We start from the raw sequence: 25,997 nt of genomic DNA on the forward strand, positions 1-25,997 counted from the left end.
CGCACCTTATTCTGTTAGCACATTAAAAATGTGATCAGGTCACGCTCACTTAAGCTATCATTAATTTTTCGTTATTTGCCCCTTGTGTAACAAATGCACACAGGACATACCTTTGACAGATTCAAATACTTTGCCACCTCCCCGCCAAGCATCTCCCAGTTTACAACTCTGAATTATCAACACCACCTGTGGGACCCGGGAAGTATTATCTCCATTTTACGGATGGGGGAGCCTTGGCACTATAATTAGGACTATTTTTCCAAAGCTGTGTGCCCCAAGTGAGGCTCTTAAACCCAAATTTAGGCATCTAAAATCAGTGGCCTGATTTTTAAAATGTTCTGAGCAGCTGCAAGTCCCGGTTCCTTTCAAATCAGAGCTGCCAAATTAGCTACCACTTAGGTGCCTAAAATTAGTATTAACCTTTTGGTCTAAGTGACTTGCCCAAGATCACATGACTAGACTAGAACCGAGACCTCCTTGCTCTTAGCCCCGTGCCTGATCTGCAAGACCATTCTGCCTCTCCACCATGTAAATGAATGCGAAACCGTGGCCTAGTGAACCCAGCACCAGATTCCATTTCATGCTCTGGCACTGACCTGTTGTGTAAACGTGGACGAGTCACTTCACACACCCGCTCTTCCATTTTCCCCCTCACACCCCTTAATCTGTTTCATCTATTTACACTGCCAGTTCTTTGGGGATGTATGTACTGCACAACGGGGCTCTGACGTTGGCTGCCTCTTGGTACAACTGTAACACAAATTAATACCGGCACACAAAAAAACTGGATGTTCCAGTGGTCAGGGGTGGGGTGCATGACTCGGATTAGAACCCAGACCTAGGCAAAAAATTAAAGCAATGTGGTTCCCGTCCTTTTACAGGAGCCTTTTCCATCTTAGAAATTAGAGTAGTACCAAAAATGCAAAGATAACCCAACCTACAGTAAAATCATCTCAAGAGCTGTAGGTGGCAATCTGAGAAACTGGAGATTCTTTACCATTCAGAAGCACTGGAGATATTCCAAAAGGGATTTTAAAAGTTACCATTAAGGATTTACACACACACACACACACACACACACACACACACACCAGCAGCCACTGACACTCAGGGTCAGTGAGAAATGCCGCCTCCTTAACCTTCTCATTTGTCTTGGGCAATCAAAAAATAATTTACCAAATCGCAAAAAGGTTCATAACCTAAGAGCGACCACGGGGAAAAGGGCCACTCTCATCTTTCCCCAGTCCCGGCCCACATCCTGGGGTGGCACATCCTCCCAGCCATGAGGTGAGCACCACATCCGTGAAAAGAAGTTATACAGGGCGGTGGAAGGGAAGCAAAGGGAAGAACAGGTGTGCAAGGTCAACCCAGGCAAGTTCTCTCCGCCCAAGTCCTTTTCCGTCCTCTCTAATTTAAATGTCAGAACCAAGAGGAAGGCCAGAATTAAAGAGCCAGCACTGGATCAGGCAGATAGGTGCTGCGATATCTCATTGTCTGAAGGACGATCCCTCACTCTCATAGACCTTAGGAGACAGGCCAGTCCTCGCTTACAGACAGCCCCCCCCAACCTGAAGCATACACACCACACAACAAAAACACTAACCCAGGAACCAATCCCTACAACAAACCCCATTGCCAACTCTGTCCACATATCTATTCAAGTGACACCATCATAGGACCTAATCACATCAGCAACACCATCAGGGGCTCATTCACCTGCACATCTACCAATGTGCTATATGCCATCATGTGCCAGCAATGCCCCTCTGCCATATACATTGGCCAAACTGGACAGTCTCTATGCAAAAGAATAAATAGACACAAATCAGACATCAAGAATTGTAACATTCAAAAAACCGTAGGAGAGCACTTCAATCTCCCTGGACTCTCAACAACAGACTTAAAAGTAGCAATTCTTCAACAAAAAACCTTCAAAAACAGACTCCAGTGAGAAACTGCACAACTGGAATTAATTTGCAAACTGGACACCATCAAATTAGGCCTGAATAAAGACTGGGAGTGCATGGGTCACTACAAAAAGTAATTTTCCCTCTGCTGATACTCACACCTTCTTGTCAACAGATGGAAATGGGTGACGTCCACCTTGCTTGTACTGGCCTCGTTAGCACTACAAAAGTAATCAACGGTTGAGAATAGGCCACGTTCACCTTAATTGAACTGGCCTTGTTAGCAATGACCCCGCACTTGGTAAGGCATCTCCCATCTTTTCATATATATATATATATATATATATATATATATATATATATATATATATATATATATATATATACACACACACACACACACACACACACACACATACATACATATATACATACACACACACACTGCTTACTGTATTTTTCACTCCATGCATCTGATGAAGTGGGTTTTAGCCCACGAAAGCTTATGCCCAAATAAATGTGTTAGTCTCTAAGGTGCCACGAGGACTCCTCATTGTTTTAACTAAGGCTAAGTGTCCATTTGTTGTAGTCCCTGGTGAGAAAGGCCATCCGCAGATCCCTTGGAGCTTCACTGTAATAAATAGACACTGAAGATAAAAGGAGCAAAATCTCACAACCTAAACGAAGCCTGAACTCATGGATTTAGTGTAGAAGGGTACCACGTGGGCTACCCTAGAACCATTTTTAGGCTTCAGTAGCTTAGGAAGTTTGGCTCTCTGATGATCTGCATCGTCAGGGGTTGAGCTGGAAGCTTTAAAAGGTTGGTAACTCTCCCAGGGTACGTCTACACTACCTGCTGGATCGGCAGGTAGTGATCGATCTATCTAGACGCGATAATTCGATCCCCGAATGTGCTCCCCATTGACTCCGCAACTCCACCGCTTCTAGAGGCGGAAGCGGATTCGATGGGGAGCGGCGGCCGTCGATCCCACGCCGCGAGGACGCAAAGTAAGTCAATCTAAGTCCATCTAAGATAAGTCGACTTCAGCTACGCTATTCTCGTAGCTGAAGTTGCGTATCTTAGATCGATCCCCCCCAGTGTAGACCAGGCCCCAATCTCCTCCTACAAGTTCTGCCCCATCCAATTACAGCATCAAAACGAGGCACTATCAAGAGCAAACAGAATGGGTCTTTTATAAGATAACGGCACCTCTTCTTCCTTGCATGCTTCTTTATGGGCTTTAACGTCAAAGAACAGTGGCAAAAGAGAACATCCACAAACTGAAGGAGAAGGAAGAGGTGAGACGATTAGGGCTAGTGAAAAGTTTTTTGCCGAAAACTTTTAGTTTCTTTTTAAAAAAAACAAAGCAAAAAAAAAAAAAAAGTGGCCTTGGGAAAAAATCTCCATAAAGTACAAAAAATTCCTCTTTTTTTTTTTTTTTGATGAAGTGAAAAAAGGTGAGGTGTTTTTAATAAAAATGTTTTCAACTTTGATAAAAAAATATATATATATATACCAAAATGTTTTCATTCCAATTCAAAAAACAATCAAAACAAAAATTTTCTCATTTCAAATGGTTTCCCTGAAGGAGGGGAGGGAAAGATCGAGAATTCTGGGAAATAATCTCAGACAAAAATGAAAATGTTTAGTTTCTTTGGAAACTTTTCATGGGAAAGAATTCCCATTTTTTAACCACTGTTAGTCACGATACGGAGGATTATGACCTGGACCTTTGCAACATGCTGCCCTCTGAAGTGTCAGGGCAAGTGAGATGATAAAGAAAGGCAAAGGAGGTACCGAAGGTAGCTGCCACTGGTAGGATGAAAACAAGTTCTGGTCCAACTAATGAGGAGTTTAAAACCAAAAGGATGCCACACTCATCAGGAATTGTAATAGATTCATAGATTCCAAGGCCAGAAAGGACCATTGTGATAGTCTACTCTGACCTCCAGTACAACCCAGGCCATAAAACTCCCCCAAAATAATTCCTAGAGCAGATCTCTGAGAAAAATCTCCAACCTTGATTTTAAAAATTGTCAGTGATGGAGAAGCCACCCTGACCCTTGGTCAACTGTTCCAATAGTTAATTACTCTCGCCATTAACGAGTTACGCCTTATTTCCAGGCTGAATGTGTCTAGCTTCAACTTCCAGCCATTGGATTGTGTTACACCTTTCGCTGCAAGACACAATCAATCACCCAGACATCTGTTGGATGACAAATGCAGCTAAACGTGGGATTACCAAGGAGGCTATTTAGCTACCTGGAGACACATTATGATCCAGGAAGCAGACAAAGTGACACGGCTTATTATCCATTTCAAAGAGCCAATGGAGGGTGCAAGCAGTGACCACAAAACTGATTGTATGCAACATACTCAATAAAGGGCTCCCTAGATTGTAGCTGCACACCGGTATTACTGTAATCCTGGCCGGTTTTAGGACATGAAGTAACCCAATGAGAATGGTGCTAAGTATTCATCCCACAAGCCACATGGCAAGGTGCCGTGAGTATCCAAGACCCACCAGAATAACATCCTAAGGAAAGAACCAGAAGAGGTTGGTGGGGCTTCAAAAGGGATTGGTGCAAGGATCTGAAGGCTTCCTGTAGGGACGCTGCAGGAAAGGGTCAAGGAAAAGATACAGGCTGCATAAAAGCAGAATAAGTCCATGTTCCAGTCTATTGTTTTTGTGCCCCATCCATCAGCGTTTAGTAGTATCCAAGAACCTGTGTCAACGGGGCTGAAGGGCTTTTATAAACGGGACGGGAAGGAAGAAAGCAGGCCCATCCATAAACAAGGGCATGCAGGAGGCTACAGGTTCTATCTTGGCAATGCAAGCCACAGTCATGCTGAGGAGAAACCAATCAGGGGGCCCACAGCCAGTTTCTTGAGGCATTCTGCACATGGAGCATCCAGAACCTCTCTGATGGTGCAAAAGGACAGCACCAGCACTCAGAGAGGGCTCCTACAGCTCCCCTGTGGGGGTTCAATGGTTGCTCCCTCTTCCCCTTACCGGCTTTCTATCAGCTGGTGCAGAAGGAGGTGGGCAAATACCCTTGCTTTGGCCATGCCCCCATTTGAATCTTTTGTGCTTCTGAAGTCATTCCCATCTCCTGCGCCCCACTGAACTCCAAACGTAAGGACCAGGATCCCAGGAGGTATGAAGGAGGGGGATCAGTCCCGACCTCAGCATCCCCCCCACTCCCACTCCCAGTCCAGCTATAATATGGCCCTAAATCATCAGAGACACCGAAGCCGCTTTCCTAAGGACAACTAGCAAGTAACGAAGGCCTTGTCGATAGAGCTACTGATAAAGGGCAGGTAAGGGAATACTTGAAGAACTGGATACTTATAAATCTGTAGGTTCAGGTGATTTGCATCCTCGAGTCTTAAGGGAATTAGGATAATGAAATTACTAAACCGCTGGCAATTAATTTTGAAAAGTAATGGAGAACCAGGATGACACCAGAGGATTTGGGAAAACAATCAAACACAATACCCATCTTTTAAAAAAAGCACATAAGTATGAACCTCGCAATTACTATATCAAAATGTCACACTCATAAAATAATGGAATATTAACATATGAACATAAGAATGGCCATACTAGGTCAGACCAATGGTCCATCTAGCCCCGTGTCCTGTCTTCTGAGAGTGGCCAGTGCCAGATGCTTCAGAGGAAGTGAACAGAACAGGGCAATGATTGAGTGATCGATTCCCTGTCATCCAGTCCCAGTTTCTGGCAGTCAGAAGTTTAGGGACAGCCAGAGAATGCAGTTGCATCCCTGACCACAATAGCTAATAGCCATTGATTAATTTATCTTCCATGAACATATCTAATTATTTTTGAACCGAGTTTATATTTTTGGCCTTCACAACATCCCCTGGCGAGGAGTTCCACAGGTTGACTGTGTGTTGTGTGAAGAAATACTTCCTTATGTTTGTTTTAAACCTGCTGCCTATTAATTTCAGTGGGTGACACCTGGTTCTTGTGATATGTGAAAGGGTAAATAACACTTCCCTATTAATTTTCTCCATACTGCTTATGATTTTATAGACTTCTATCATATCCCTCCTTAGTCATCTCTTTTCCAAAATGAACAATCCCAGTTTTTTTACTCTCTCCTCATACAGAGACTGTTCCAGACCCATAATCATTTTTGTTGCCCTTCTCTGTTCCTTTTCCAATTCTAATATGTCTTTTTTAAATGGGGCAACCAGAACTACACACAGTATTCAAGGTGTGGGCGTACCATGGATTTATATAGTGGCATTATGATGTTTTCTGTCTATTATTTATCCCTTTGCTAATAGTTCCTAACATGGTTAGCTTTTTTGACCGCTCCAGCCCACTGAACATATGTTTTCAGCGTACTCTTCACGATGACTCCAAGATCTCTTTCTTGAGAGGCAACAGCAAATTTAGATCATTTTGTACATATAGTTGGGATTACGTTTCCCCAATATGCGTTACTTTGCATTTATCAACATTGAATTTCATCTGCCATTTTGTTGCCCAGTCCCCCAGTTTTGTGAGATCCCTTTGTAACTCCCCACAGCGAGCTTTGGCTTTAACTATCTTGACTAATGTTGTACCATCTGCAAACTTTGCCACTTCCCTGTTTACCCCTTTTTCCAGATCATTGATGAATATGCTGAACAGCACTGATCCCAATAGAGATTCTTGGGGGACCCCCACTATTTACCACTTTCCTCTAGTAAAAACTAGGGGAGGGAGGGAAAACAGCCCGGAGACCTGGATTCTGGGCAACAAGCAATCTGAGTCTGTAATGGGCAAATGACAGGAGGAAACCTGGATCATGGTTTCTGACTGAGTTACAAAATTAGCAGATGAAGGGAGAGGCAGGAGATTCAATATACATACCGAGCACTTGATACAGTGCGACAGCAAATTGTGCTTGAAGCATTAATTTCGATCAGCTTGGATATCCATGTCTCACAGACTGAAAACTGGCCCCAGGTAGCAATCAATGTCTCTATCTACTGGGGAGAGGTGTCCGTGTTGGGGTACTGCAGGGTGTTGTCACACGTTTTATCTACCAGGGGTAAACTGCATTGATTCCACGACAGGAGGATACTAAATTAGGAGGTGATGCAAATATCAAGTAAAGGCTGAGGAAACAATACCAGGGGACACAAGATGTTAGGAATATGGGCAGGAGAATAAAAATGAGATTCAACTTGCTGAAGTGCAAGCCAGTACATCTGGGAAAAATAATCGAACATGCATTCAATGAGAGAGCGGAGGAGCAGCGGCAGTCACATTCTAAGGGCTTGCCTACACTACCCGCCGGATTGGCGGGCAGCGATCGCTCCAGCGGGGGTCGATTTATCACGCCTAGTATAGACGCGATAGAATTGAGCGCTCTCCCGTTGACTCTAGTATTCCACCAGAATGAGGAGCGCAAGCGGAGTCGACGGGAGAGCTTCACTGAGGTAAACCGACAGCTGACGACATCGCCATAAGTAAATCTAAGTACGTCGACTTCAGCTACGCTATTCACGTAACTGAAGTGGCGTATCTTAGATCGACCCCGAGCAGTAGCGTAGACAAGCCCTAAGGGAGTAACAGTAGTGAACAAACAGGGCAGGAACTTGCAATGCAATACAGCAGCACAAAAAGAGAGCATGATTCGGGATTATTTAAGAGGTAGTAACTTGCTAAGGACGAGAGAGACAAAACGTCTCTCTCTCTCCCCAAGTAGGAATGGCCAAACTAGATCAGACCGATCTACCTCGGTGGTTTTCAACCTGTGGTCTACGGACCCCCAGAGGTTCACAGACTGTCTAAAGTTTTCAAAGAGGTGCGCACTTCCATTCGAAATTTTTTAGGGGGTCCACAAATGAAAAAAAGATTGAAAACCCCTGACCTATCTAATGTCCTCTCTGTAGCAGATGCCCATGTTGGCTTCTCCAGTGGCAGGCACACCCCCCTGTAGTACACTTAACTGTGCATTACTACATAACGAAGGGCGGAGGATGGGGAAGCAACGTCTTCCACAGTAGGTGGCGAGATATTATAGAGTCTCAATAGAGACTCATTGAAGTAGGTGGTGTACAAATCCAACCCCCCTGCTCCAAAGTGGTTTCAATCTAAATAGACAAGACAAAGGGTGAGTGGGTAAACCAGTCTGAGGTCACAGAGCCGAGAATAGAACCTGGATCTTCTGACACCAAGTTCAACGCCTGTCCACTGGACCACCTAAGAGGATCATCTTTGCTTTGAAGCACAAGGATTATCAAGCCTTATAATTTCATTCTGCAGTAGCTACTCCCAACCATAAAAAAGTACTGTCTTCCTCAATATCCTGGAGCGGCGAGTTTCATGACCCTAGTGAGAGTAAACCTATAATAGTTTTGCAGATTGTACTCGACACCTCCAGGCCGGGCAGCCAGATATTGGCTTCAGCATGTTAGAAACGCCATGGAACGCTTTCCTAAGGAAAGCGGTAGGGTCCCATTCACTCAGGGCACGTGGAACAAAAATGGGCAAAGCATCAGAGAAATGAGAGAGATCCGCATTGGATTGTATATTCGAAGACGAGACAGAAAATACTTCTCGGCAGGAGCTCTTGCTCACCCGACACCTCATGCACAGGTGTTTAGTAGAAACAAGAAAGGACTTTCCAAGATTTGGAAAGCGTTCAAAGAGCATAAGGATCTTTGCTCACTTAAATCTTACCCTCCCTTGGCTTTCGCAGATCCTTGCTCTCACCCCATCTCTCCAGTGGCCCCCAGAGTGTCTCTCATCAGGTCCTCTCTCACTCTGCATGTCAGTCTCACAGGGCTCTGTCCTAGCCCCTCTTCGGGCAACTGCATACGTTCTTGCAGCTAAAACCAGCATGTACGGATGACTCTCCGCTCTGCCTTTCCTCTCTGACCCACTTCCCTTCATCCAACCCTACATCTCACTCAGCCTGTCTCTGACATCTCCTCTTAGATGGTGAGATACTTAAAGTTGACACAAACTAAAGTAAACTCCTGAACCAGCCTCTGAAACCCCTGACACTCCTTGGTTTCCCCATCACCATGATCTTTCCTGTACTTAGCCAGGATAGTCCAGTAAACCGGGTATGGCTAAATCTAGCAGCCATGCTGCCAGCTGACCTGATTTGACTCTTAAACCAGTGCCTTAAGCACAAGACTATAAACGCTGAAGAACTGGATTCAATTCCCAGTGCTGCCCCAGACTCTCCGTGTGACCTTGGTGTCACAGACCCACAGGCTGTGGGGTGTTAGGGTGCTGAATCCCAAGGGTTCACACAATTCCACTGTGGCAGGCCTGTGGCCTTCATGACTCAACACGGGGCCTTTGGGCACCAGCTATCCCGGTCTCTGACCGTGGCTCCACGCGATGAATCCAGCCAAAGCCAAGATGTCTGTTGGAGGCTTTTACCGTAGCCTTCAGGGCGCAATGTTCTCAAGTGAGTATTTGCAGCAACAGCTTTTTTAAAACAAGGTGGGACTTCATTAGTCACCTGGCCATAGAATCTGACAGGCCTTCTTAGGTTAGCAAAGAGAGGCAAAGGTTAAGCGATAGTCCATCCTGGCCAAACCAGTGCAATCAGCCAGCCAAGCGGTTACGGCCTCCACGGCCTACGTGAATAACGTAGCTGAAGTCAACGTACTTAGACCTACTCACCGCGGTGTCTTCACTACGGTGAACCGTCGACTGCCGCTGAGCCGTCGACTCCGCCTGTGCCTCTCGCGGCGCTGGAGTAAAGGAGTCGACGGGAGAGCGCTCGGGGGTCGATTTATCGCATCTAGACTAGACATGATAAATAGATTCCCCGCTGGATCGATCGCTACCTGCCGATTCGGCGGGTAGTGTAGACATACCTTCAGCCCTGGTCTACACTAGTGGGGGAGAGAGTCAGAGCCATGGAGGCCGTAACAGCTTGTCCAAAATTGTCAGCCACTTGACACCTTTCTCCTTTGTTCTCCAGCTGAGTTCACATGTTCCATCTGCCTGGGTTTCCTGCTCTTAGGCATTGATTGTTTGGTCCTTGGGGGTCTCAAGATCTTTCTGGATCCAGAATGGGTCAGTTTCAACTGGTTCTTGAGTGACCCATTTATGCTACCCCAGACAGCTAGGCCATGCACAGACCTCATCACTCCTGCTCCGCTCCAAAAGCGGAGTTAACCCTTTTGCACCCATTGGAGAAAGTACAAAGTACAGAAGAAAACTGAGGCACGAAAGTCTTCATGAAAACATTACAGGAAATTCACCCTTTGTCACACTTGGGCAAGTCACTTACTCTCTTTGGGGCTGACCCAAGTCAAGGGGAATCAACAGGCTTGGATCACACCCCCTGTGCCTTGGCTCTCCAACTGTAAAACGGGATTCTTTCTTTCTCCTGCCCTTTGCCTGACTTGCCTATTTTGATTGCAAGCGCTCCACCCAGCAGCACAACACGGCCCTCGCAGTGGATGTCAAGGTTCTACTGTAATAGAAACAACAGATATCGAGTGGGGTTGCACAAGGACACCTGGACTTTGCACCGTGGAGTTTGCCATTAACACCAGCTCGTCTGTCGGCCCAGGACAAACTCCAAAATGGATCGCTGGTGGAGCAAGGTCCAGTTTTCTAACAAACAGCCTCCTCCCAACAATCAAATCCCAAGGCTTCCTTGCAGGCAGGCTACTGAAGAACCAGTGGAACAGGGGCATCTTCACCCTGCTCAGTGAGGTGCCATCGTGAGGGTAACTGAGTTAGTCTTTGTAGCAGCAATTTCTAGGCCCTAGGTGATGGGACTTTTCAAGGAGCTGATCTATCTGCCTGAAACATCCAGCCGACTTCGCCTGCCAGAGCGTTCGTTAGACCTTAGGGGCGGGGGGGAGAGCAGTGATTCACCAATTTCAAAGCTGCTCGTGCTCCCTCCACAAACTGAAAAGGCTCCAACCATATCAAGAGAGCCAGGAGCTCCGTAGCAGAAATCATCCCATTGGCAAAGATTCGGTTCTTGTGGAGTAGCGATTCCTTTATCTCTCGGAGACCATCAACCTTCAGCCAGAAGTCGAACCTGAAAACCCCATAACTCAATGGAACGTCGCGTTAAAGTTTGGGGGACTATTTGTCAGTGCCGGCGCTGATACAATCAGTCTGAGGGGCCCTAGAACAAAGAGCAGCGGGTGAAGAGCGTGTCACCTCGCTACCCATTCGTTTCCTTGATGAACAAGGAGCTATTAGCCAGAGCGAAAGCATTATCTAGGTGAAGGATGATGCTGATTGTTTCAGCTACTCCTCTTGCAAACGCGGATGAGAGCATAAGGTCCCGGTGGCTTTTTGTAAGCCCCTGGTTGTGTTTCCCCCCCCCAACGTGCGTTCTCTGCGTATGTACAGCTACCCTTCAAGAGCAAACCAAGATCAAGTCGAGGCTCAGCCACCATGGCCCTCCTGGGGCAGAACAATTGAAGTTGGACCATTTTGAAAACAAGTTCATAAGATAAACCTCTAACAAAACGACTCACAAATGGCCTTCATGCAAAATGACAACGACAAAACATCCAGCAGATCCTATTTGCTTAAGCAACCCCCCGGCAGGTACAATAGCTACAGGAGGAAGATTGCTGGCTCGAGTGGTCCTTTGGTTCCTTGTGTTTAAGTGGAGAGACTCGATTGAGAGAAACAGAAGGGGAAAAAAAACCCCACAGGTTCAATTCCCCTCACCCCCGTTTCCCTGCCGCTGACATCAGCCCTTCAAAACGTCGGACTTCAAAATTAATTAGATTTGTTACAAACTACTCCGGATCCCATGGGGGCAAGTCCGCACTACCGCTTAAGTGCGTCTAACTTACGCCGCTCAGGGCACGGAGCGCCCACCGGCAGCCAGGTCCCCTCCCTTCCCCCCAGTACCTACCTCCCACCCGCCAGCAGCCCCACCAATCAATTTCTCCCCCTCCCTCACAGTGCCTCTCGCAATCAGCTGTTCCGCGGCCTGCAGCAGGCGCTGGGGGGGGAGAGAAGACGGAGGAACGGGGCGGAACTGGGCGGGAAGAGGCGGGGTGGGTGTAGGGGAAGGGGTGAGTGGGGGTGGGGTCTGGGGTTGAGCACCCCCAGGGGAAGCCGGCACCTGTGGCTCAGGGATGTGTGGGGGGGGAAGACACATACCCTGAGCGACACAAGTTACAGCAACCTAAGCGCTGTCCACACCGGCGCAATGCCAACGGGAGAGCGCTCTCCGGTCGGCATAGAGCATCTTCCCCAGACACGCTACAGCGGTGCCCCTCCGTCGACGCAGCTGTAGCGCTTCTGGCAACCTGCTCCCAGCGTTCCAGGGGCCTTCAGCCTGTAAGCTCATCGGGGCAGCGACTGGGTTTATTTCGGAGCATTGCACAGTGCAGAAAACACCACTCAAGGGCAATAAGAGTAATGACAATTGTAGATATATTCTCCATTGCCCCAGTTCCGCAAAGCACATGCTAAAGTCCCACGGACTCCAATGGGATTTCAGCATGTGCTGAAGTGCTTTGCTGAACGGGGGCTTTTAACGGCGCCTAGATCATTTCATCTCATAGTAAATCTAGACGTTCAGGGCTTGTTTAGCACCTGATCCTGCAAACAGATACCACATGTGCTTAACTTCACTCATACAAGCAGTCCCATCACCTGCTGCACTATTTTTATTTATTTATTTTGCTGGTCCTGCAACCCCTTAGGATGTGCCTCACAGCCCCCCCCAACTTTAAGCTCGTTTGCCAGATCGGGCTATTTTCCCCGTAAGCATCATTCCATATCTCTTCACAGGAGTCTTTCATACCAACTAAGGGCTTGTCGACACTGGATTTTTTTTTTTTTTTTTTTTTGCCACTCCAAACTCCTACCGGGGGTAGGGATAGCTCAGTGGTTTGAACATTAGCCTGCTAAACCCAGGGTTGTGAGTTCAATCCTTGAGGGGGCCACTTAGGGGTCTGGGGCAAAAATCAGTACTTGGTCCTGCTAGCAAAGGCAGGGAGCTGGACTCCATGACTTTTCAGGGTCCCTTCCAGTTCTATGCGCTAGGCATATCTCCATATATTATATTATTACTGTAGACATGCCACCAATGTAAAAACTGGACTTGGACCTTGGTTTCAAACAAAAACCCCACAGATACAGATATATCTGTTCTACATATAATGAGTTCTGCATGCACAGCTGAAAGAATACATACATAGACACACACACACAAATATACTTAAAAATTCTTACTGTGCTTATGCATTTATATGTATTTTAAAATCCTAGGGCTTTTTTTGCACACAAGTAATTAAGAAATAACCAGATCACAATCCTACATTAAAAAAACAAAAACCAAATCTGTCTCTACAGCCTGTATTTGCAAATTTCTAGTAAATATTACAGGGCATCCTTTGCCCTTTGGTCCCATTAATGAATTCTGCATGCACAGGCTGAAAGAAAGATAAATCTTTTTATGCTTGGAAGCGGGGGGTGCTAGTTAAATCTTTCCTGGATTTTCAATAACCTTGTGAGAAGTAACATCCCGAGCCCACTCAATACAGATGCCAAGTGCTTTCAACTGCCCACTGGCTTCACGTTAAGCATGTGCTTTCTTGAATCTAGGCCATAGTGCTAGTGAGAAGTCCTGGAGTGATAGCCCTGGAAGGTTACATCCACTGTATAGCCAAAAGACAGACAGATCCCTCCAACCTTGACCTTGAGATTCCAGCTGTATTACGTTCCAATTTTTTAAAAACTGGAAACACCATGAAGTCCTTTAATATAGGAAGCTTTAGCCATTTATTATTCAAAAGCAGGCGAGATGCAAATTCCAACCATTTTGTTAACTTATATTTTCCCTTCTACTGGGCAGAATTCAGAGACACAAAGCATTTATCCCTTAGATTTACATATTCATGAATAAAAAGACCTTTAGGAAGAGGGTGTGTAAGTTATCCCAGCCCCCCCAGGCAACAGTAACTTGCGCACTGATAATTCACGTGTGTTTGACATGGCAAACATGCAATTTGCCACAAGAGAAAGCTCAATCTTTTGCCTTGACAGCTGCCACATCACAGGAGAATAAGCTACATGATGGAGCAGCTTCTTAAAGGAACATGCACAGACTCACGCTCGCTCCAAAAATTTGAGGGATCAGTGCATTTCCCTATTTTTCAATTAATTTTAAATAGTGCTGACTTTTCAGTTTTCCTCTCTATTTTAAACAAACAAGGCTTCGGTGAAAGCAGCCTTGCAAAGCAATCATGGACATTTAGCCTAGGTACATAAATCTATTCACCTGGTCTTACCATGATAATAAATTTAAAAAAAAAAAAAGTGCTGGTCCAAGAACTGCGCCTATGTAAATTCACTGTTTAAGCTACTACAAGGAAAAACAACATTTGCCTACTAACTTTTACATGACAAATCAAGCTCCGCAATTATTCAAACAACTCCAGCTAATATTTGCTTCAGCAGGTGTCTAGGGAACCGCACACAAGACTGAACCTTGAAGAAAACTTAGGGGGAGGGATAGCTCAGTGGTTCGAGCATTGGCCTGCTAAACCCAGAGTTGTGAGTTCAGTCCTTGAGGGGGGCCATTTAGGGATCTGGGGCAAAATCAGTACTTGCTCCTGATAGTGAAGGCAGGGGGCTGGACTTGATGACCTTTCAAGGTCCCTTCTAGTTCTAGGAGATGGGATATCTCCATTAATTTATTTATTTTTTATTTATTTAAAATTGTCCCAACGGTACAGATAAATCCATAGAATTGTTAGTGCAAGAATCTTTAGTTTTAGTTCACAGAGTAGTTTCTAAACACCATCACCCTGAAGCTTTGACCGAGTCTCTTTGCAGAGCCTGGGACTCCAGGGCAGCAAAATTCAGATCAGGAATCAGCCATGTTGCCAACTGTCACAATTTTAACTGAGAGTTTCATTATATTTGACATTATTCTTAAAATCCCAGCTCCCGGAGACATGCAATTACATGAGACGCTCAGCTTCCTTTTAAATTTTCAGAAAGAGTTTCTGGCTTTCAGGTTTGTGAATCCTACAAGGGCACGGAAACCAGAAGGGAAATAAAGAGAACCCAAAACTTCATATTTTGGCTTTAAAATCATGATGTTTAAGCCACTCTCGTCATCTTTGAATACCTGGAGGTTGGCAACACTAGAAACAAAACACTCCAAAAGATCGGTGGGGTTTTGATGTGGGAGTTGGGTCCATCTCTTAGCGTGAAGAAGAATCATGAAGTCCCTCGGACAGCGTAAGAGGGAACCTTATTTATACTGTCAAAGTGGTACAGAGGGGTCTTAATGTAAAGGATCATCAGACCTCCAGAGTTTATTTTAAAATCAGTGCTGGCTTGACATGCGTCAAGCACTTTACAATGAAAGCCCAACTTTCAACCTGGACTGAGGAAAACCATAACAGATGCTCTCTCTAGGTACTAGGTTATGGCTCTTACACCATAAAAAAAAAAAAAAACCCGCAAGTACTATGGTTAAGTAAAAACAACCAACCCTCTCTCTAGATATTCGGGACCAAGTTGCAAACAGAATCTCAAACTAGCCTCTAATGTACTCCAACTAAGCCCACAGTTCTGAGGGTGAAATCTCCTGCCGTCACAAACGATGGGGTTTACACAGCCACCCGACCTGCTGATACAAACTGCACCCCTCAGTGAGGCAGAATTTAGATGGCTAAGTAACTATCACTTGTGCCCGTGATTCATCACACCTGTCAGATCTCAAATACAAAACGTTTTTTTGAAAATGCAGCCCTACCATATTTACAGATGACTTTTAAACCAGACAAGTTTTAAAAGTCGAAAACTTGGCAGTTTTATCCTCCTGGTTCCTTGTTCTCTAGGAACATCTGCCTAGGTTGCAACATTGTTTCATCCATTTCTGGCAGCCTCTCCGGGATTTGACCAAACCAATTAATTCTCAATAGAAAGGTGAGCTAAGTCACTCCATGTAAAATATGGCTGAACCTTTTGACCAGAGAAGTGAGTGACCTAGGAACCTATTTGTACAACGTCTGAGACATTAACAGCATTAAGTTCAACAGTTCTCATGTTATGGCGCATTCCCACTAAGAAGGTGATAAAAAGGGAGAATATAAGCTCTGTAGCTTTAACAGTACATGAACTCCTTACAAACTGCCAAACAGCGCTAGAAAACATCTGTTTATTTCTGCAAGTACTTTGTGGCCCTAATAATGGGCCTGATCCTGTGATCCCTACTTTGGCAAACCTCACACTGAAATGCCGGTGTGGATCTGCTGGTGCAAGGACTGCAGGATCAGGTCCGATGTTATGGAAGTGATAGATCTGCATTTTAACCTGCTCATTTCCTGGCTTTGCATACACAACCCTCAACATCAAAAGGAAACTGACCAAGTGGAACTTTCTGTGTCAATTGCACTTGACAAGAAATCACATTTCCAGAACCTTTCACACTCTGTTTCAAAAGTACATCAACAGCAAGTTTATAATAAGCCTTTCAAAACAACAAAGAGGCTTTCCAGACCTTCGGAGGACTGACGGATAATTGTTTCTGCCACCAGCCCACAAGAAAGATGTAAGCTTTGGAGTATTCATGCAAAAAGTTTTTACACACACCTGTGGACTTGATCTGTGGTGGCGCTGAGAACCCTCACCCTCAGATGAAGTCCACTGGGTCTTCAGAAGCTCAGCACCTCGGGGGGGGGGGGGAGGGGAGAAACAACAGGCTCCTATTTTGCAGAAAAATCTCAGGTTCTCTCTTCAGGTATACACCTGAAATTCAATCGGAGTTGCATGCCTAACTCCCTGTAGTCCCTTTAAAAATCCAAGTCTAGAGCACTAGGAACAAGCCACAGCTGTCGCAAACTGCAGGCCAGGTTCTAAACTCCGTAACGCCGGTGGAATAACCCTACTGAAACCAATGGACCCGCTCCAAGATTTCCGCTAGTTCAACTGAGGTGAGAGTCTGGTCAAATAACTATCAGCTAAAAAAATAAATAAATAAATAAATAAATAAATAAATAAAAGACGACAATTAACATTTTTGGTCTGGAAAAATATTTGTCTGCTCATCACATTCATTAGAACAGGAAGAGACGCTACAAAAGACACTGATTTGCAAAGCTCGCTTTGTGGTCCTCTGTTATTTACCTATGCCACAATATTGGGCCAAATTCATTGCTGGTATAAGCCTCCTGAACTCAAAAGGAGTGACACCAGAGATGAACCGTGGCTCATTTTGCCTGAGTACTGTTTTCCCTTTACACCACAACTCCTAAAAAAAAAACAAAAAAAAACCCGAACAACCCACAACAACTCAGACTGAAGTTTGGGGTGGGTTGATGAGGAGTTGCCTTTCAGTAAGATCACGCTGCAATAAGCAATCCTGATTTATTCCATAGCCCTTTATTTTCATCCACAGCTCAGACCGATTTCTGGAACTCTGAGTTTAATAGCTACCACAAAACGCACACACAAAGTTATCTTCTTTCACCACAAGAGGGGGCTGCAGAACTCTCATCTCTTTTGTGATCCTCAAAACCCCCCAGTTAACCGCTGCTTTATAGTCAACTGCAAGGCAAAGCATTAAGCGATTACTACACGTATGTACGCCCACGTGTGTCAAAACAAAGATGCATGCCTATCCAAATACCAGACACATATGTCCATGTGCCTCTTAAAATCTGCTTACATGCTGGATTTTTAAAACAAGTCAACCCACTTTCATAGAGAGGTTCCACAGTTTAGAAAACACACACACACAAAAAAAGCTATAGAAAATATGGAAACAGAACAGATGCAAGGATTGGAAAAGGAGACACCCAAGAAATGGCTAAGGGAGCTAAACTTATATAAATTAGAACAGCAAACACTCCAGGGACAAGCACCCAGGGTCTCAAAATACCCTCAAAAGAGGAAACAATGTAAATTAAAGGAATTATTCAGGGGCCGGAATTCACCTGTGTGCAGAAGGCCATCAAAAGGCCTACAGTGACTGAACAAAAAGAGTCAATGAACTTCTAAAACAGAATGGATGATTTTCTGCTGGATTCCAAGGAGCGTTCTCCAGGGTCTCCTTTCTGAGGAGGATGACTCACAAGCAGAAATTGCTACCTATTTCTTCCCCCAACCCTTGCAATTGTATCTCTCACAAGGTAATGGAAATCAGAGGGAGAATTCCCTGCAGTAGGCAAAGGACTGGCAAAAGTGCCACCAGAGAAAAACTGGTTTGTAAACAGAGGAAACTAGTTACAAGACTTAAAAAAAAAATTAAAACTCTTGACTAGATACAGTGGTCTGAATGAGACTATTCCCTGCAATGAGCTCTGCACCCATGCAGAACCCCAGTGAAGTCAATGGGCTCCAGGCAGGCCCGAGGGGCCACCCACACAAAGCAGTGCGGTCTAGCAGATAGTGCACCGGCTTGGGAATCAGGAGACCTGGATTCTATTAACCAGCTTTGCCACCGACCTGCTGTGTGGCCTTGGCTAAGTCTCTTCCCCTCTCTGGGCTGCGGTTTTCCCTCCCATCCTTTGTCTTGTCTGTTTACATTGTAAGCCCTTTGGGATAGGCACTTTCTCTGGGATGTGAATGTGTAGCACCCTAATCTCAGCTGGAGCCTCTGGACACAGCTAATAAAAAAAAAATAAAAAATGGAGCTCATTAGTAAAAGCAGAATCCTGTTGGGTGTAGCAGGGATCTCCACAATACTTTTCATGCTCTTTTTCTTTTTAACCCCTGAGCTGTTGTCCATTTGCATTTTATTCCCCAAAATCCCAAGAGCAGCTCCGATGTACTAAAGAACAAAGTCAGCGGACAAACGTCATTTGTCAAAATCAAAGCCATTTTTAAAGTTGCAGGTTAAAAAAAGGCAGACGAAGCTTTTTCAGAACTAAAAAAAGAGAGAGAGAGAGAGATGGGTTTTTGTGGTGTTTCAAAAACACTAAAAACAACCAGTTGTGTATTTAAACAAGGAAATAATTTAGAATAAAGAGAAACAACTTGTAAATAGGTTGGGCCAAATTTCTCTGCTAGTGTAAACGGGTGAAACTCAGTTCAAGTCAAGAGAGCTGGGATCACTTATATCAGCAGAGAAGATGCCCAACGTGCAGAATTTATGTCTAGGACGTTTTGCCATTACACACACACACACACACACACACACATTCTATAAAGACATTTATATTCAGCATAATGTCAAAACCAGACCAGACATGATAGGAGAGGCGCGGTAGTCTGGCGGATAAAGATACGGGACTAGGAGTCAGGCTGAAATCTATTTCCCCAGTTCCATCACTGACTCGCTGTTTGACTTTGATTCACTTCCGTCCCTGGCCTCAGTTTCCCCACCTGGATACTCCTGCTTCCCCCACCATTTTAAAGCCCTGAGAGAAGGAAGGATGAAAAGCAAGATAAATACTAAATATTAATGAGACATAAATGCATACCTCAAAGTTCTGGCATCTATTTAATTTACACTGAACTTAAAATTAAATTGCTGGACTATGAAGTGAACTATCAGTCTGAAAAGAAAACATGTAAAAAAAAAAACGTGAAGTGGTAGGAGTAGAATACATTACATGGAAAGTGTCTCCTCAGAAATACTTATCATTATAATAGTACTTAGCACTTATATAGTGCTTCACAGCCTCCAAGCGCTGTACAAACATTAGCTTCTTAATCACTCATTAGGGATGATCCTATACAACACTGTCGTGGCTCATTGCATAAAGTCATCCCCAACTTGCAGAATTGCTTCTCCTATCACGCTCCGTGTTCTGGAGAACAGAGAAGTTTAAAAGGTTCCACAGCTTATTGGAAAGTTTGGTACAAGTGGGACTAGACAGCTCAGAGCCAACAGCCAGAGGCACACTTCTCACCCCCTTCTCCACATTTTAGACTGGGAAGCAGTGGGACGCCAACACCATCACTAAGTAGGAAGAACCTCCTGCCTTGATAGCTTCCAGTTAGCAAGTCTGGAAATGCAAGAAGAAGGGAGGAGGTGGTCTTTAGTCATCTACACGGGGTTTGTGTCCCTGGGAACGCATCCTCCGATTGTTGCAAGAGGGGGCTAGAAGGTGCGCGGTGGCTACTAGGTCATGGAACGGTAGCAGCACCTGAGACATAAAGGTGGTCCTGGAATCAGCCAAGTCCAGAGCCTCCAGGGGTATGTCTACACGACAGGTGAAGGCGTGACCAATCCTGGTAGATGTGCCCATACTAGCTTTAATCTAGCTAGCATGGGCACCAATAGTAATGCAGACGTGGTGGCACAGGCTAGCAACCAAAGGACGTACCCCAGCTCCCCTGCAGGAGTGTACTTTGGTTGGTACCCCGTGCCGAAGCCCATGTTGCCATGTCTACACTACCCTTGTTACCCACGTGAGCCCGATTACAGCTAGCAGGGGATGCCTACCTGTGCTACAATCACACTGTCATTCGCAATGTAGACAAACCCTGTTTGTTGGGTGAGCTATTCCCACGTATGAACCACCCACCCTCGGTGTTTGACGAGAAGTAGTTTATAGTGATTTTGCATTACAGTTGCATCTAGGGCCCATGGCAACGAACCTCCCCACCCAGGTCAAGAGGGTTGGGCTAGTGGGGCTTGCAGTCAATTGGGCTGGAGCTCGGTCTCTGAAGCCCACTCCCCTCTGGGCTTCAGAGCCCTTGCTGCAACTGCAAAGAGCTGTCTACACAGTTACTTGTACATCATTTTCTCAACCTGGATGGGGAGGTTAGCCGCTGCAGGCAGTATAGACGTGACTCTAGCGGCCTCAATTGAGATCAGGGCCCCATCATGGTCACTGGGTTTGTACAGTGACTAGAGTTACTGCCCTGAAGAATTTATGGTCTAAATAGCCAAGACAGACCCAATGTAAGAGGGGAAACAGGGGCACGGAAAGGTAAAGGGTCACATTTTCAAAAGTGCCTAAATCCCATTTTCAATCGTGACTTCGGCTCTCGAGTCTCACTCAAAGCCGATGGGACTTTGGAAGATTTCACCTGAAGCCACTTGCCCACAGTCACACAGCAAATCGGTGTCCAAAGTGGGACTAGAACCCAGTGTCCCAGGTCATAGTCCAGCACCTTACGCAGCAGAGTACGTTGCTTCCCGAATCCAGCCACCCATCCGCAGCATCGCGCTCGCCAGACAGAAGCAATCTGAGGTGTTGCAATACCACCCCCTTTAGAGATCCATAGAGACTCTTGACCACGCCTTGAAGATGCCAGCTCTAAACATCTTCATTATGGTGGTTAACACTTAGCCATAGTCTTTAAGCAGCCGCCCTGTTACCCACCTGGGAAGCTGAGTAATTACAACTATCCTTCTATATCAAAAGAGGTTACCAAGGGATCTCCTTTGTATCTATTCCTGGTAAAGATCTGGCAGGAGTCCCTCTTGACTGGCTCCAACTAGGTACATCAAGAATGTCCCCAGGAGTCAGTGGAATTTCAAAACAGGATGTGGCACCACTAACCTCATCTTTATTCTCCTCCAAATCCCGGAAAAGGCATGTGGGACCAAGCCAACCTCTATGCAAAGTTACTGATCTAAAACAAGGGCCTTTGACAGTATTAACAAAGGCGCATTGTGTCAACTCCTCAAGAAATACAGCTGCCCAGACAGGTGGGTGAGTCATCCATTTGTGCCACCTGGATAAGTCTGGAAGGATCAATTGTGGCAGAGTGCTTCCTGACCCCTCTCAGATCAGGCCATGGATCAAGCGCCGTGGGGGTCCGCTCACCTATTTGCTGAGGTCACCAACAATTCACAGGCAAGGGTCTACATCCAATCGTTCATGTTGGAGGGCGAAACTAAAAAAAACGCTCAACTTCTTACCCAAAAAATATAAAACTGCCCATGCCCCATGCTATGGAGGAAGTCCAAGAACAGGTAACTCGTTCTAATGTAGCAGCAGTTAGTTTGGTCTCAATGCCAGCATCACGTGGGCATCCCTGCACTAAGTCTGAAATGTTCAAGCGTCTGAAAGTTCCAGAGGTGGCAAATGTTTACATATCTCGGGAGAGTTATTTCAAATCTTGCCCTTTACGGCTGCCCAAAATCACCACTCAAAGTTAGCAAAGCAACCCTCTCCTCCCCCCGTTTGCGAACGCTTAATAAACATGCATGGAGAAACAATAGATTTCATAAAGAGATCGCTCTTGTCATCATGAGGCTATGCCCAGGTCTTCACACCCTTCGATGCCCATTTAGTCTGGTACCCATTATCTATGTCGTATTCCCCTTCATCCATGCTGTATATAGGTGTGTTTTATATCTAAAGAGAGTTTCTAAACACACATGATACGAACAGAACCTAAACTCCCTGTCTTTTACTCATGACGGTGATCCTCTACAATTATTTGTGAGCTACTGAACCAACCCAGTCTCCAGTCAATGTAATGAACCCATTCATGTTATGACCCATGCCAGTAGAAGTTGCAGATACGCAGAGCATCCCACATTGCACGACGAGGCTAATGCCACATACCACAGATGTTATCCGTGCTTATGAGCTCATCCCAAGTAAAAGAGGATCGATTATCTTATGATGTGCAGGAAGGTGGAGGAGCAGGGAATGAAAGATCAGGAGGTGTGTGGGCAGATGGGAATGAAGCCCTGGAAAATTAAGCAGGAAGGAGAAACCTAAGAGGGGGAGAAAAATATTAGGGAGTTTAAGGAAGGGGAGGAAATGAGAGATCCGGAAAGAAGCCGATTTGGAGCATCAGGGGACCAAAAAAATCAATCAGCCTTCAATGCGGTTACACCAGGAATGACTATGGCCCCAGACAGGAAAGTTAGAATAACGTGAGCTTTACTACAGAGCTTTGATTTCAGTGGCACATCACGTGTTTCTCACGGCTAAGCCGCCCACTTGCAAGCGGAGACAAGTGTCCCTGAAACTTTTCTACAGCGGATGCTCCTGTGCAAAGAGTAATGCTCTACTCCGGCTTCTGGATGGCCTCAAATGAATGCGTGCCCAGCCTTTGCATGACAGCTCGTCCCCGAAAGATCAGCCTGAAGCAGCTCTGCCTTTCCCTGAAGAGGGGGCCCGAGATTTTCAAACATGACTCGCGAGTGCGGATGCCCAAACTGAGCCACGCAAGGGGGCCTGATTTTCAGAAGGCAGGTGCTCAAGCACTTTCGGACGCTCGGGGCCCTTTAAGATGTCTCAAATTGGGAAACAACAACAACAACAAAAGGATGAGGCCCCCCCAAATCACTCCAACTTTTGAAATCCATAGGCCACTGGGGCAAGTTCTGCTCTGCTAAACCACTTGTGCTCCAGATTCCAACAGAAACAGTTTGGTTTTTAATCATGCAACTGGTGTGCTGATTTGTCCCTTTCATTTTGGAAAGGTACCAAATGTATTCAGTAGAACTTACACAGGTTGATAAAGCAGCTAGTCCTTAACAGAGAGAGGATACCCATCAACGATGGCAGCATGTAAAGTTAGAGAGGGAAGAGGGTGGAAAAATAGACCAGATTCAGGCTATCCTTCCAAACACGACACAGCAAAGGATTGCGGGAAGTGGAGACGCTCTTACCGTCATCCTGGTAATCCGATGCAAGCGACGCATCTGACACAGTGGAAGGGACGAAACTCCAGCTCTGGTTGTCATCAAAGCTGTCCTGTCCGAAGTAAGCATCAGCCTGATCCCCTCCTGGAAAGGGAAGAGAAGAGGTGAAGAAGTGAACTGATTTTAGTGGAAAGCAACACACGCCCCTAGCCCCACCCCAACTCCTATGGTGGAAATTATTCCGGGCTGCTCCCAACTATCTTCTGGCCACTGTCAAATTCCAAAGCACTTCAGAAGACGTCAGATCAGACTGTGGGAACAAAGAGGTATATCCTCGGTTTGATGCATGCTGACATTTATGGGCACTGTGTGTGGGTGCATGCACCCCAAGGGCAGAGTATGCCCCCATAGGCATATGGCCCTGGTACCTGCAGAAGCAGTAGGCCAGGAAGGTCTGTCTTGTAGCTAAAGACTGGGAGTCAAAATACCCGAGTTCTAGCCCCAGCTCTGCTACGGCCTCCTTACACCACATTTGGGAAAGTAAAATTTTCCCCTTCAGGGCTTCAATTTCCCCATTTTACAGGGATGTTTAGACCTTTAATGCTTATATAGAAGACTTTGAATCTCAAAGGAGAGGTGCTAGAAAAACTTAACACATTATAGACCAACTACCCACACTGGCAGAATACCATATGCAAATGAACTGAAGCAAAATACTTTTGTGTTGGTGCAACACAGTGCTTGTATATTTGATTCTGTCAGAGTGGATTGTCCATGCGGGGCTTTGTTATTGCTGATAATTTTACATGGAAGGCTCTCAGATACCACGGTGATGAGTGGCAGTATAAAATTGTAAGATAGATGGTGCTGTAACAGGCCTCTTTGTAGAAGGAAGATGCTGATAACCGCAGACAGAAGCTGAAGACTCCCGGAAACACACACACAATCACACACACACACACAGTGTAAAAACACAGGACAAAAAGTCAGCTGCACAATTCATTCAACACACGCCAAACAATGAGAAGGGGGTTTTCAACTGATTTTAATATGAGCTCAAACACTACGTTGCTAAAAACAACACCGTGTACATTTCTCTCCGCAAACTATGGAGAGATTTGTGCCCGGTGATTTGAAACCAAAGCAGTGAAACCGCATTGACGGGTTTGGGAAGGAGAGGTGTGCACGAAGCAGCAGCTGAAGAAAAAAATAAAATCACACTCCGCATTTATATGGCAGTTTGTATTCCACTAATCCTCAAACACCCACAGGTCTCACCCCACATTTTCATAGATGGGGAAACTGAGGCACGGAGAAATTAAGGTCCGAATTTTCCAACGCGCTCAGCACCCACATTCAGGATCAGATTTTCAAGGGTGCCCAGGTCCCTTTCAAACACCAAAATCAGGGGCCAATTCCCCTCCTCCTCCCCTCAAGAGAGAATTTAGCCTATTGGTTCTGCGCTCTTTTGAAAATCTGACTCAGGAGCGTCACACTGGGTGCTGGGCGCTTTGGAACACTTGGTTGCCATTGTAGGCACTTGAAAAACTGCACTCTTAAAACTTTGACCCCACATCAGCATCACAGCTGGGATTAGAACTCAGGAGTTCCTGGCTCCCAGACCTTTGCTCAAGCCACTAGAGATTCAGCCAAGAGCCCCACGAAGGATTAGAAAACATGCCTTACACAGTGTTAGACTTGAGGAGCTCAATCTATTTAGCTTAGCACAGAGAATGTTAAGGGGTGACTTGATCGCAGTCCATAAGTATCCACAAATATTTGATAATGGGCTTTTCAAATCAAGCAAACAAAGGCGTAAGGAGATGTAGTGGCTGGAAGTTGAAGCTAGACAAATTCAGACCGGAAATAAGCTGTACATTTTTAACAGTGCAGTAAATTAACCACTGGAACATTTTACCAAGGGTCGCGGTGCAGTCTTCATCACTGGCAACTTTTAAATCAAGACGGGATGTTTTTCTAAGAGATATGATCTAGTTCAAACTGGCATTTAATTCAGGGCCTGCATTATACAGGAGGTCAGACTAGACAATCACAGGGGTCCTTTCTGGCCTTAAAAATCTAGGCAAACCCATCTCTTTTTCTGTTTGCTATTAAGAGCTATAAAGTAGTATACAGTTGCTACATCTTTGGCCAGTCCTACTTCCTGACATACCTTCTGTCAGTCCTACATCCGCGTGTTTTCAATACTCAAATAGTGGCGAGCGAATTCAATACAGGGACCAAAAACCACCCCACAACTGCACAAGGATGCGGTCCTGCTTTTAGGATTTGCAGTGTTTATTGGCTTTGAGAGAGTAATACCCTACCAAGGAGAAACTGCATGACAGAGGTAGCAGAACACAAACTGGTAGACTGTTTACCTTTCCCATATACCAAATACTGGCCAGACACTACAGAGAGGTGGTGTGGTCTATCGGCTAGAGGCAGGAGATCGGATTCTATTTCAAACATGCCACCGATTCTTTGAGTGACCTTGGGCAAGTCACTTTAGCATTCAGCTCCCCCGCGCTTTCCCGTTTTAGGACAGTGCTTCGGAACCCTGGGATAAGAAGGCACTACCGATATTCAAGT

At 45.5% G+C, this 25,997-nt stretch overlaps 1 protein-coding gene across 4 annotated transcripts in view; it reads right to left on the bottom strand.

Annotated features, from left to right (window-relative positions):
• The window catches only part of SKAP1 (src kinase associated phosphoprotein 1), a 232,077-nt gene that overhangs the window by 162,741 nt on the left and 43,339 nt on the right, over window positions 1-25,997 (bottom strand). For all 4 annotated transcript variants that reach the window (XM_005301890.4, XM_042844521.2, XM_065577994.1 and 1 more), the window contains exon 4: window positions 23,433-23,549. In XM_005301890.4, coding sequence (XP_005301947.2) covers window positions 23,433-23,549 — 117 coding nt within the window. The remainder of the gene's footprint in view (window positions 1-23,432; window positions 23,550-25,997) is intronic.

The sequence above is a fragment of the Chrysemys picta genome, chromosome 24, assembly GCF_011386835.1.
Source record: "Chrysemys picta bellii isolate R12L10 chromosome 24, ASM1138683v2, whole genome shotgun sequence".
In the NCBI taxonomy this organism is placed as follows: Eukaryota; Metazoa; Chordata; order Testudines; family Emydidae; genus Chrysemys; species Chrysemys picta.